Source organism: Felis catus, chromosome A1, assembly GCF_018350175.1.
Source record: "Felis catus isolate Fca126 chromosome A1, F.catus_Fca126_mat1.0, whole genome shotgun sequence".
Classification (NCBI taxonomy): domain Eukaryota; kingdom Metazoa; phylum Chordata; class Mammalia; order Carnivora; family Felidae; genus Felis; species Felis catus.
The window spans coordinates 188,956,060-188,968,615 of NC_058368.1; the positions used below are offsets into that span (position 1 = coordinate 188,956,060).

Below are 12,556 nucleotides of genomic sequence, written 5' to 3' on the forward strand. Positions count from 1 at the left end.
ACAAATATCACAATTGGATCCATGAATAATTCATTTTGAGGATTCTCCCACCTTCTACAATAATTTTTTTTTCAGTGGTGTGGCTGATGATCCTAGAACAAGAGAGAAAAAGAAAAGAAACAAAAAACAGTGGCAATATTTGCCATTAGTTATTGTGGGATTAATATTTTGTATATTTTAATTTTGGATTTGGGAGATCAAACATGAGGGGGATAACAGCAAATTCTCACCTCCTTGAGTTTATAAAATTCTGAGCTTCCGAAGTGTTAAGAAACAATTTTTGCATATTATGAAACAATGCTATGTTGCTGTCATTGAATCAAAAAGCCTTCAACAAGTCTTTCAAGTGCAATTTAGAAGTTACAGGTACATCAAAATGTCAAGATTTTTCACTGCTAAATTGTTAAATAACCCTGTGTGCTGAACCTACACAGTTATGGATCTCAGGTAGACAAACTCAGGAATCTAAAAGTACTTGCCCTAAAATGTTCAGATTACAATTGTTGCTCTAGGATTTCTGCTCTTCCCTTGCTCAGATCTGTGTCCACTGATTGTTGAAGAATTTTGCTGATTCAGAATAGAGTAAGAAAGATGAAAATTAAACAGAGAGCAGATACAATTTGGACTTACTCTGCCTTTAGCAAATGGCATAGTTTGGAACTTAGCTAAACTGAGATACACCTAGATATTCCCACTAGGTTAACTCTGTGTTAACGTAGATGGACTTTGGATTTACATTTCCATCTACTGACTGTGAGGTTTTTCTTTTCTCCTTTTCTGTGAGAGCCATTAATGTTGTCAAAGTGAAGGACTTTGCCAAATAAAGCCATTTTGGAATAAAGGATGGAAAACATTTGAAATTCTTGATCTCCTCATTTAATATTTAATAGATTTAATTGCATTGGTATTGAGAAATCTCCATATCATGGGTTTCATTTCTCTTCAAAGTGACACACACAGAGAATCTCTTTTGCATATATAATATATTATTCTTTGCCAAGTAATATTTAGATATGCTAGTGGATGGGGCAATAAATGAAGACCAATAACAAAACAAAATGAAAATCCTAATAAACAATAAAATGCTTAGCTGCATAAAGCAATTACTAAAAAAGAAATAAGGGAAGGCAGAAATAAATCTAGTCATTTAAGAGCTTTATTTATTTGTTTGTATTAAGAGTTATGTTTATTTGTTTGTTAGCTGATTAGTAGGAGTATGTGGTGAGGTTATCATCCTGAAAGTGAAGTTTGCACATGCTGGTGCGAGGGTTCAGGTCAGGCATTATAACTGCTATTGATTGGTTTCCAAGGCATCCAGTTGGAAAGTGGGTAAACCCAGAGTAGATTTGCATCCTGTACATAATGAAAATATAGAGGGTCAGTCTTCCTGCTAGGAGCAAACCATCTGTTTGTCCTCCTTCCTGGCCAGTAGCTGCCAGTTGTCAGGATCCAAGAATGCAGGTATTGGTACTGCTGATCTGGGAGTAGTCAGGAAAGTAATCATTTCACTTAAAAAACCTAGCAAGAATCATTGTTTTGATTTAACAAGAAGGGTGTATATCTATGCATTGAGCCCAAGTAGAATTCCTTTGTGTCCCTGTCATTTCTGGAAGAGGCCTGCTGTCAAGCACAACTTCACCAAAATCAAGTAGATACAGAGAGAAAGGCCCTCATGAGATTATATGAGGTCACAAGTGTCCCATAGAAATGGGCTGAGCTAGGGGCACCTGGGTGGCTCAGTCAGTTAAGCACCTGACTCTTGATTTCAGCTTGGGTCATGATCCCACAATCGTGATAAAAAAAAAAAAAAAGAGAGAGAGAGAGAGAGAGAGAGAGAGAGAGAGAGAGAGAGAGAGAAAAGAAGTGGGCTGAGCTCATGGGTTTCACAAGTCTTAAAAATTTGGGACAATAACAGGAAAGTCATGTCCTTATTTCTGAAAAGATCTCCATTAATGTTCATTCCAGGCAAATGAGAGCCTTAAAAAAAATTCCACCTTAGAAGTACTGATGCGAGATTCACCTCCTCATTCAAGTTAGCTGGCTAGGTTAAGCAAGTCGTTGTACTGAAGGTTCCTAGGAAAGTTTTACAGTCAAGTACACAACCTGGAATGATGAGACTGTTGGATATTCTAGTGAGCAAATAAACTCTGGCTTGTGGGAAACTGGTGATAACAATAATTATTACAGCAGCAACTAGCATGTTCTGTGCCTGGCACATAGTAAAACAACAAGACGCAAGCAGACACATCCTGCATTTTGCCACAAGTCTGTGAGCAGAAATTACTGCCTGGAGAGGGTAAGAGCTTTAGAGAGGCTAAGTGACTGCTTCAAGGTCATTCTGAGTGAGAGAGGTGCAATTTGAACAGCTGGAGCTGTTGCCCATTTGCAAATACTGTAATACTCTGAATGTTAAATCAACTTAACATAATTGCATCTTTCTGTCTTTATTCAGGAGCCAGCCAGTAAGGGCTGGTGCCAGCATCTTCACCTCCATTGTAAGCATCAGTTATCTGCTCCGTAGAAATGCTCATTAATAGAGAGTTCTGGCTGACAGAATGCTGAAAAAGGAGAGTTTACATCTCTTCATATATCATACATGATGGAAATGGGAAATCAGCTTGTATCTATTTTAGTGGAATTTTATCTTGAGATTTAGAATGGGACGAGAACATTTATATATTTACACATTTTACCAACTGATGAAGTGTTGTTTTCCCAGCATGTTTAAATACAGGAAGGGACAAAAGAGCCAAACAGTGCATCTTTAATGAGACTTCCATTATAGGACATCGACTGTCACAAAAGCCTCATTTTGGAGATAAGAGATGATAAATCTTGCACCCAGGTCATCTGTACGGATACCTCAAACAAGTGAGGTATTGATCACAGTACAAAGATTTCAGAGGCAAAAGTATGAGCAGCCCCAGGCCCCTGCTGATAGCTGCACACACCACTAATTCACCTCAATGGGCAGGCACCTCTGAGCTCAATTAACCCTTATTCCCAAGGCCACCCATAAACCCTGAGGTAAACATGGCTCTCCTGGCCCTTGCTTTCTATCAATGAAATAGATCATTTCTATTGGAGGCTAAGGTGCAATTCTAACTTACAAACTCACCTTGCTAAAAAAGGGAACTGATGCTTCCAATGTGATTGAGCAGACACTTGCATCTTGTAACATTGATTCTGGAAATCAGAGAATTTTAAACTGCTGAGGGCATCCGTGATTTCTTCTGTCTTCTGTGGCTATTGGAAGGAAATATAAACGCTCTGGAGGTAGAGCAGGTGATAGCAAATGTCCCCTGGTGCAGTTGTCTGCACACAGAACATTAGTTGTTAAATATGTACTGGAGGCTGAATGATTTCTTTCCTTCCTTCTTTCTTTTCTTTTTTTTTTCCCCCTCATTCTTCCCTCTCTTTTTCTTCTCACCACGACCATTGTTCAGAAGCAAATTGGAAATCTGGTAATTAGGCCCTGACTCACGGTGTAGTATTAGAGTCCCGAGCCAAAGTTCAACACCCTGAAATGAAATTTAAACCAATTAATCTGTTAGATTTTTATCGCTTGTCCGTGTTTTCTCAGCAATTCCCCCAGCACGTGGCCTTTGATCAACTCTCATACAAACGCTAAAATGTGTGCCTGCTGCTAGCAAGATGGGAATGACATTAACATGGTACTCATAAAACAATCAGAGCAGAGAAGCCCTCAAACAGGCAGGGCATGGTAATATTTAATAAAAGCACACACATAATCTTCAGAATTAGCATTTTGTGCCTTGCAGTACCTTTGGGAGAAGAGCTTTTATTTGTGGAGTGATCATTATTATAACAAAGAAGAGCTACCTAATAATTTCCACTTTAACTCTGCAATGTGCCACGAGCATTTCAGAGCCATTATGCTAAACTGTGGTGGGGTAATCATGTTATTGTCATAGTTTGAAGGAAAGAAAATCTCCTCTACTTTGGTGGCTGTTGGGGGTGGGGGAAGAGGTAAAAAAAAAAAAAGGGCAAAGAAAAAAAATCAACTTCAACTTTTATTTTCAATGGGATTTAGAACCAGGAATTGGCTTATCATCCTTGTGGTTACCACAGTGAAAATTCACTGGTGAAGAAGAAAGAATCTTTTATTAATTAAATTATTTACTAATTAAATCAAGATTTGGCTGGTAAAAGTGGTTTTGTATTCAATCAAATCCACCCCCCTCCCCTATTTTATAATATTTTCATGGAGATAGAATTGTACTGATTATTACATTCCTGGGCTGAATTGAGTTCGTTTATAAATATTTTCACCTTCAAATTCTACTGAATATATCCACTATGACTATTAAAAATGATCTCTCCTTGTTGTCCCCTCCATGTCTCTTTGGATATCTTGAATGAAAGAAAAACAGGTCCTTGGCTGCTCAGATGTTGTCTGGGCTTCCTCAGAGCAAAGCTTACCCAAAAAGAAGAGAGAAGGAGAGGCTCGGGATCTGTTAGTCAGCACAGCTGGGCTTTTTTTCTTTTTCTTTTTAAATTTGTATCAATGTGCTCCAAATAGTACCTTTATCTCTTACAGAATTAAGTGCTCTGTTATTCTGTTATTTAATTTTTATTATGATAACATTACCTTAATGTGTGCTCATTGAAAACATTCAAACCATTTGGCTTTCTATAGAGTAAAATTTACCAGTCTCCCTGCCCCCTCAGCCCCACCCCAGTGCCATTGCTCTTTCATATGGATCCACTGGGGACAGTGGATGTACGTCCTTCCAGACCTTTGTTCACGTGTAACTACATACACACAAGCACAGGTGCACAGATAGGCTCCTATATATATCATTTTTTAAGTTAACAAAATCACATTATTCATTAGACTATAAATTGTGTTTTTACTTACCTAACCTACTTTGATATCTTTCCATGTCAGTTGATAGAAATCTTTTCCAGCCATTCTGATGGCACTCCTAATATTCTGTAGTAGGGATATATCATAATTTATTTAACCACTCTATTATTGGGGGCACCTAGACTCTTGAATTTTTTGCTGCAGTGAACTTTTGGATACCTGTAGTTTAGGTACATTTGCAGGTATTTCCTGAGCTGCTTTTAGTCTGGCAGGTTTGTGAATAGGATAAAAATGTAAAATGGTGGCCTAGGCATTAAATTTACCCCCATAAACATTTTGTTTACAGCCTACACGTTTAAGAAAATTGAGTTAGTTGCCAGCATTTAAAGATTGGGAAATTCACATAAAAATCTAGTTCCCAGCTTCTTTCAAAAGATCAGAAGACCAGACCACACTTGACCTGCATTTGTGTGGGGAGTACCAGTGGCTAGACCTTCCCCAGTTCTTAGTGTCAGGGGCCATTCATCTCATGCTTATTCTGAGACTCTGAGCTGCTGTATTCGTTTATGTTTCTTGCCTTGGCCTATATGAATCTGTGAGTTCTTAGTAACTGCCCTCGAGACTGATCTGTTTATCTAGTCACAGTGCCTTCTACCTTGTCTTATTGACATCTTAGAGTTCTTCATTTGGGGGAATATCCGGTGCACTGTTGGATAGTTAGCATCCTTGATTTCCAGGCACTAAATGCCACTAACATTACTTTCCCACCTCTGTCTCTCAGTGGGACAGCCCAAAGTCCTTTACATATTTTCTAAACTTCCCAGTGAGGAAATACCACAGAGCTTCCTTTCAAGACCACTATGATACACAGATGTATAGGAGCACCTTTAGAACCCTCTGAAGCCTAACTTCAGAAAAAAAGTCTGCATGACTTACTTGTTCTAGGAATGGCATCTAGTCTCTAAGCTAAGATAGTGGATGGTTGAGTACAGAGGTAGGATGGATCGAAGAGTATGTCACTCTCTTCTTGGAGTACTTCCTTCAAGGGTTCTTTTCTCTAAAAAGCTAGGAAGATGGTGTCACATATTGTCTCCTCACCATGTTGTCTCTGGAGGCTTGATGATCTTTCTTTCTTTTAGCTAGTTGACAGTTAGCTTTGTTTCTGGTTGGTTGCTCACAGAATTTGAAAACATTATCACTTTCTTAGGAAGTGTTTGAAAGCACATAACACACATAGACATATATACTTACATGCCCTTTTTATCCTACGAATAACAAATGGAAAGAAGCGGGAGGGGGTCAACTCTAAAACCAGCTTCACCATACTATCAGAACAACTTTGCTATAGGAGAGTCTCTCAGAGATCCAACACAGTCTTCTGCCTCCTTTTGTGCAATGCTAAGTAAGCCTGGAGGAGTCTAAAGTGTGCAAGCACACTTCTTTACGTAGAGAAGTGTGCTTGCATGATTACAAAAATAAAATTTTAAAAATTAAAAGAAAGCTAATACAGATAATGAACATCAAGACTATATTGTGGTTTATGAAGGTAGTCACAGGGGTAGCATTTAATGATACCATTAGATTTCGCACTTTGCCATTAGGCAAGACTCTTTCAAGACCAGTTCAGTTAAACCAAGATCCTATTCTTCTCAGAAGTATCTGGAGATATGGCACCCTTTCTGCTCTACTTTAACAACTAAGTATGCTGAGTTAGAAATTAAGAATTGAGATTTTGAGACATTAACCAGCATGTTTCCAAACTGCTTTTATTTTAGGAATTCTACATAATTGTTACATGTACTTTTTTTCTGTTATAAATGTCTTGAAATCATACATAATATTCTACCTTGGGTTTGGGAATACTCAGTCATGCATTTAAACATCTTTATTTCTAAAGAAAAAATTTTGCTTAAGAAAAAGTCCTGTGCCTATGGAGCATTGACCACAACCTTTATGTGTGTTAAAAATTGGACAAGAATTTTCAAGTTATGAATCATTTACATTTTCTTGATTAATTATTTTGTTTTGGGGAGAAAGTGAAGGAGAGAAAAGGCATCTGAACTACCTAGTTTTAGTTATAAATGCATTACTGTGAGTTCAGCCAACATGAAATGTTTAGTTTGGATATTTCCTAATTTCTCTGTGTTATTTTATAAGATGAATTTGAATCAAAATCAAACCCATTCTACTTGTTTGTGTGGTGGCACGTGAACGATGGTCCCGCCGGGATGGGCTTAGTATTTTCTTTTCTTCTTGCAAAAGTTAAAGCATGACATTTTGCCAAATTTGACAAAGGCCAATGGTTTTTTTTCCAGCTTCTTCCCGTTAAAATTAACTGGTGCTCTTGTTGGCTTCAATATTTGGAAAGTCAGTCTTGGATACTTAATAAACTTTTTTATTAAAGAGAAGGGTCTCGTTTCCTCTCCTTGCGCAATATCTCCCTTGCTTTAGAATTTTGCTTTGTTTCTGCTCATAAAAGTAATCATGAGAACAACAGCATGGCACTGTGGAGTTAAAAATCATTGGTGCCTTCTGAGAGATTTCAAAAACATAATCCTACAATTACATTTATGCCTAGCAATTGCATTGAAAGTATGCTGTACTCATCAGACAAACCACCTCCAGTCCGTTTAGAATCATGGTATTTGCAAATTATTTCCCATCTCCAAGGGCCATTTATAAGAGAAAGAGAAGAGATATGAAATTTTTTTAAAAAAGTCCTTTCTAGAGTTTTATGCCTGGGAATGACAACAAAGCAAAGGTCATGAGACATTTTGTGGTTCAGCCCTGACTCAGCTATTTGGTTACATAATTCACCCTGAGTGACCTTCATACTTTACATCTATAAAATGGGGTCTGTGTCATTTGTTGAAAAAAAGCTTAATGATTTTTGTGAGAAATGTTGCTGTGTTCATGTTATAGGTGGAAGGCATGGAGCAAGAATGTTTTCCTGCTCCAACCTCCTCTCTTTCTCACTTCCCTTTGGGCAGCAATGCTATCTAAAAATCTATTGATTTAACTTTGGGAAGTATGTTTAATCAGGAAGCAATTCTATAATGTTTCCGATGTGTTCCAAGAAGTCACCTAATTTTTTTTAATCTTTAACATCTCATGAATTAAAATTTGCTTCTGTGTTTTATTTCATAAGATTTCATGTTTGAAAATTGTTTGGGTAAAATATTTGTATGTCAATAGAAACAAGGAAAAAAATGCTTTTAAAAATTGAAAATTGCACCCTTAGGTTTTAGGTCCTAAAGCAGCTAGAAAATTCTGAGATCTTGAGGGACTTCCTGTTAGTGAAAAGATAAAAGATATATTTTTTTCTTTTTCTCGAGTCTCCCATCATTAAAGTTTGGTTCTAACAGCAGACTCCTTCTCTTTTTCATGTGTGTTGAAAAGCAGCTACTCCCTGTATCAAAGCCATCAGCCCGAGTGAAGGATGGACGACGGGAGGCGCGACTGTGATCATCATAGGGGACAATTTCTTTGATGGGTTACAGGTCATATTCGGTACCATGCTGGTCTGGAGTGAGGTAGGTGTTGTCTGAACATTAATATCTAATAGGTTGGTCTAGTTGAGGATACTGTCTACACTTGAATTTCTAATAGAGTGTGTAGAATTTTGTAGTGCCACCCTGGGTGGGCCAGCTCTGGTCTACAGAACTCTGGGAAACCAGGAGACATGGGTTGGGTGTACTTGGAGGCACCACTGTCTACTGGAATGACTTCTGTCCTCTGGCCCTTAAGCACCAGGAGAGCTTCTGTTTTGTCATTTGTCCTCTTGGACTAGCTGTGGCATGAAGGTCCTATTGTGTACTGGGAATGGGAAAGGAGATGCAAAGTCACAAAATATATAGGAAAAGCCCCATTCAAACTTTGACAAGGTAGTAATCGTGAATATTTGTAGACAGGGCCTGCTATAGGCCCATCTTCAAGGAAAACCATTCCTATGACAGTAATAATCCAAGTGTAGGTGGTTCTTGACTTATTCAGTGACTCTTCATTCAAGAGTGAGTGATTTACCAGGGGAACCTCAAAGAACCAAAGACTTTATCCAGGCCCAGGAATTTACAGCTCACAGGCCTCCCAGTATGTGACTGCAGCCACATGAAAATGACTTTGTTCTGTGTGCGTAGTGCTTTCTAAGCACTGTGATCATTATTTTAACCTGCCAGTTGACTTTTCTGGCAATAATCAATGTTAACTCAAGACTATAAAATGTAAACCTCACCATTATAGAGATGGCGTGGAAAACTTGCCTTTGCTTTCTATATTCTGGGCCTAGATTTCTTGAATAGCATGCCCAGAGCTCTTTCTCTTTCACTTCCCCAAAGTTTAGAATAAAATCCACGCTAGGGCTATAAGGTACCACTGAGCTCATTCATCCTGCTTGCTTTACAGACAGTCATGTGAACCACTGAACTTTTCTGGGACTTATTGTACACTAGGCTGTGTGCTCAGTGCTTGATGTAGATCATCTCAATATTCCCTCTGTGCCATGGGGTAGATACTCTTAGCATGTATCTTTTCTTAATAAAGGTATTAAGGCTTAGAGATAACGCTTACAAAACCCCGAAGCAGCTGCCCAGAGCCCATGAAGCATGGCTCATACGTATGTAGCCACACAAAGAAGTCAGCAGCAGAACTGGAGCTAGAACTCTGACTTTTTATTTCCATTTCTAGCTGTCCTACCATGACGCCACTGTTCAGCCTATCTAGATACTTTGTGTTTTCTCTCTAGGTGGGCCATAGAGGTGAGCGGAGTTAAGACTGTGGTAGTTGAATATGTTTATCTTTCCAACCGGAGCCTGTCCTTTTTAAGTCTTCTATGTGCACTTCTCCCTGGCAGTAACCCACTCAGGCCAGCCCCTTGCCAGCCTGTACTGCCACTGCTTTTGTATTTCCCATGCTGCCGAGTAGCAGTATGCACTTGGCCAGAGAATCAAAGCTCTCGTAAAACTGAATCAGAGATGGGCTTTTCAGTCCACCATACTAATTGTTGTCCAAGTTGGAACATTCCCGGCATGAAAGGTGGACTGAGCTTTAGCTGACGACTGCACCCCATTCTTTGTTAGAACCATTGGGTTGTAAAATTAGAAGCATCACATACAGGGCATGTTTTGCCGCCGGTCTGGTGCCTTCATCCCTGCTGGAGACAGCAGTCCTCACAAAGACAGCTTCTGGCAAGTTGTGGGTTGTATCTTCATCCCTTTCTATCCCTCATTCTGTTGCTTATCATTGAAGTTGGGAGAGGGGAAGAATAAATATAATATGGACTTCTTGCTCTATATTACGGTAGTCAAAGTGAGGCCTGAGAACTGGCAGTAAGTCTTATTGAACCTCTGAGAATAAGGTGGGTTAGTCTGAAGCTTCCTTTAAAAGTTTATGTCGTCTTAGCCCAACATTGCATTGGTTATGGAACAAGGACTTTGACATATCAGGAAATCATTATTTGTACTCCCACCTTTTTCCCAGCCAAGGCCCTTGTGTTTTCTTTCTGTTCCTCCATATTCTTGCCCTCTTTTGGGAACAGATAAGGAAGGTTAAATTCTAATTTAGATTTATCTGAATTACTTTAAAGGATCTGTTTCCATATAACAAAATCAATGCAAGTCATGAAACTTTGTCCTTCTTCCTCAGTCCGTCCACTGCCACTGGCTTGCATGTACCAGAAGCCTCTCACAATGAATCTTATGAGTCCAGCTAGGAGGTGAGGGTGGGGCGTGCATGCTCCTTCTTTGCCCACCTCCTCCTCCCAAACTGCTCTCATGTGTGAGCATGCCATAAATCAACTATGACTCTTTCCCAGTGGAAACCTACCAGATGCTTTCCAAAATGTAGATATTCTTTCAAAATAAGTAAATCCTCTGCAGCATTAGCAATTGGGTGTCTGAATGGAGGACTTTAATTTGGGTTACTATTGTAATAGTCTTGACATTCAGGAAAATGAGCCTTGCAGAGGTGAACTTTTTGTAAATATTCTAAACTATATTTACATTTTCATACAGGCTATTTGAAAGACGTGACGTTCTCTCTCTTTTAGCGGAGGGAGAGAATTTGGTACTGCCTCAAATCCAAAAATCCATTGTATAATAAAGAGAAGTAGCTCACATTTACTAAGGGTTTTATCATGTGTAGGCACTTCATGGGTATTATTTTATTTGATCCTCGTGATATCCCTGTGTTAGATATATATGAGTGAAACGAGTGTCAGAGAGGTTTAAGAAACTTGCCCATTATCACACAGACCGACAGCGCTAGAGGTGGCATTTGTAATATTGTGTATGTTTTTACAGAGGAAATAAAAGCCAAAGGTACCAATAGAGAAAGTGGAGTCTTACCAAAAGGAAGAAGGACAGAAATAGGAGAGAGAACAAAACACTCATAGTAATCCAAGTATGGTAGTAGAAGTAGTAGTAATAGCAATAGTAGCAATAGTAATAGTGACTGTGGTGGTTGCTTTTAATCCCATAACGTTACATAAATGCCTTTCATTTGGGTAGAGGCAAAAAATATCAGACAGTGCTGGGGCCATTTCTCCAGGCTTCCACTGGATACAATCAGAACTCAATGCTGTGAATATTTAAGAGAGGATATCTCTGAAAGATCTGTGGAAAACGTGTAGAGTATGACTAATATTAGCTAACATTCACTGAGCACTTAGTTGCTGCCAGGTACTATGTGCTGAGTATTTGGCATGGCTCTCGTTCAAGCCTCGTAACATCTGTATACCATGCTGTTCTCATTTTACTGATGAGGAAATTGAGGCTTGGGAAGTTAAGTAAGCTGTTCAGTTATCGAATGGTAGAGATGGGATTTGAACCAGTCTGACTCCAGGGTTCACTTTCTTTTTCTTTTTTTTTTTTTCTTTTAAGCATAATCGTCTCTAAATCTAGAGATATGCCTTTTAATCTTTTTATTTTGAGAGAGAGTGGGGTGGGAGAGAAGCAGAGGAAGAGAGAGAGAGATAATCTTAAGCAGCCTCCACACTCAGCATGGAGCCCAAAGGGGTGCTTGATCCTGTGACCCTGGGATCATTACTGGAGCCGAAATCAAGAGTTGGACACTCAACCAACTGAGCAACCCAGGTACCCCCAGGGCTCACCTTCTTAGCTGTCCATGATTTAGCCTACACCAAAATTGTTACCCTAGTGTTTTACCACATCAGACAAGGGTGTAATGCTCATCATTGCCATTAATGCATTGTACTGCAGTATGTGTGGGGAGTATCTTAACAGTTATTATCACCTTCCAGGTTAAGGTGGACTTGGGATACAGAGAGGTTAGAGCAGTCCCTTCATTTTTTAGTTGTATGGGCTTGAAGGTGGAGCCATCGGCTTCTAGGAAGGATTTTTCCCTGTGAAGAATACATGCCTTGTGTTAGGGGCAGAAGACAACCTCTTCCCTTGTCTATGTAAGAGACCTTAGGTAAGACAGTTAACCTGTTTGGGCCTCATCTCTAGATAGGACTCCTATCTACCCAGGTTTTCATTCCCTGGCCACATGATCTCTTGAAGTTATGCCACCTCTAAGATCTGATACTTCCAATTTTAAGCAGACTTTATCTCTTCTCCATTTTCTCACTCTATAGCCCAAAGCACTCAGGGAGCAGACTGGTGGGCCAGGACAAGCAGATAACATTTTAGATTAGCAGCTGATGCTATTATTTGGAGTCTTTTTTTAGCTAAAGAATTTTAAAAAGAATGAGAGAAAATAGGGCTGGCT

The 12,556-nt window shown here is 39.2% G+C and overlaps 1 protein-coding gene across 19 annotated transcripts in view; it reads left to right on the forward strand.

Annotated features, from left to right (window-relative positions):
- Positions 1 to 12,556, forward strand: part of EBF1 (EBF transcription factor 1) — a 391,187-nt gene that overhangs the window by 281,962 nt on the left and 96,669 nt on the right. For 10 of the 19 annotated variants that reach the window (XM_045036235.1, XM_045036242.1, XM_045036249.1 and 7 more), the window contains exon 9: positions 8,234 to 8,364. In XM_045036235.1, coding sequence (XP_044892170.1) covers positions 8,234 to 8,364 — 131 coding nt within the window. Of the gene's footprint in view, positions 1 to 8,230; positions 8,365 to 12,556 lie in introns of all 19 variants that reach the window. The other 9 variants (XM_045036233.1, XM_045036241.1, XM_045036246.1 and 6 more) reach the window with 1 other exon arrangement.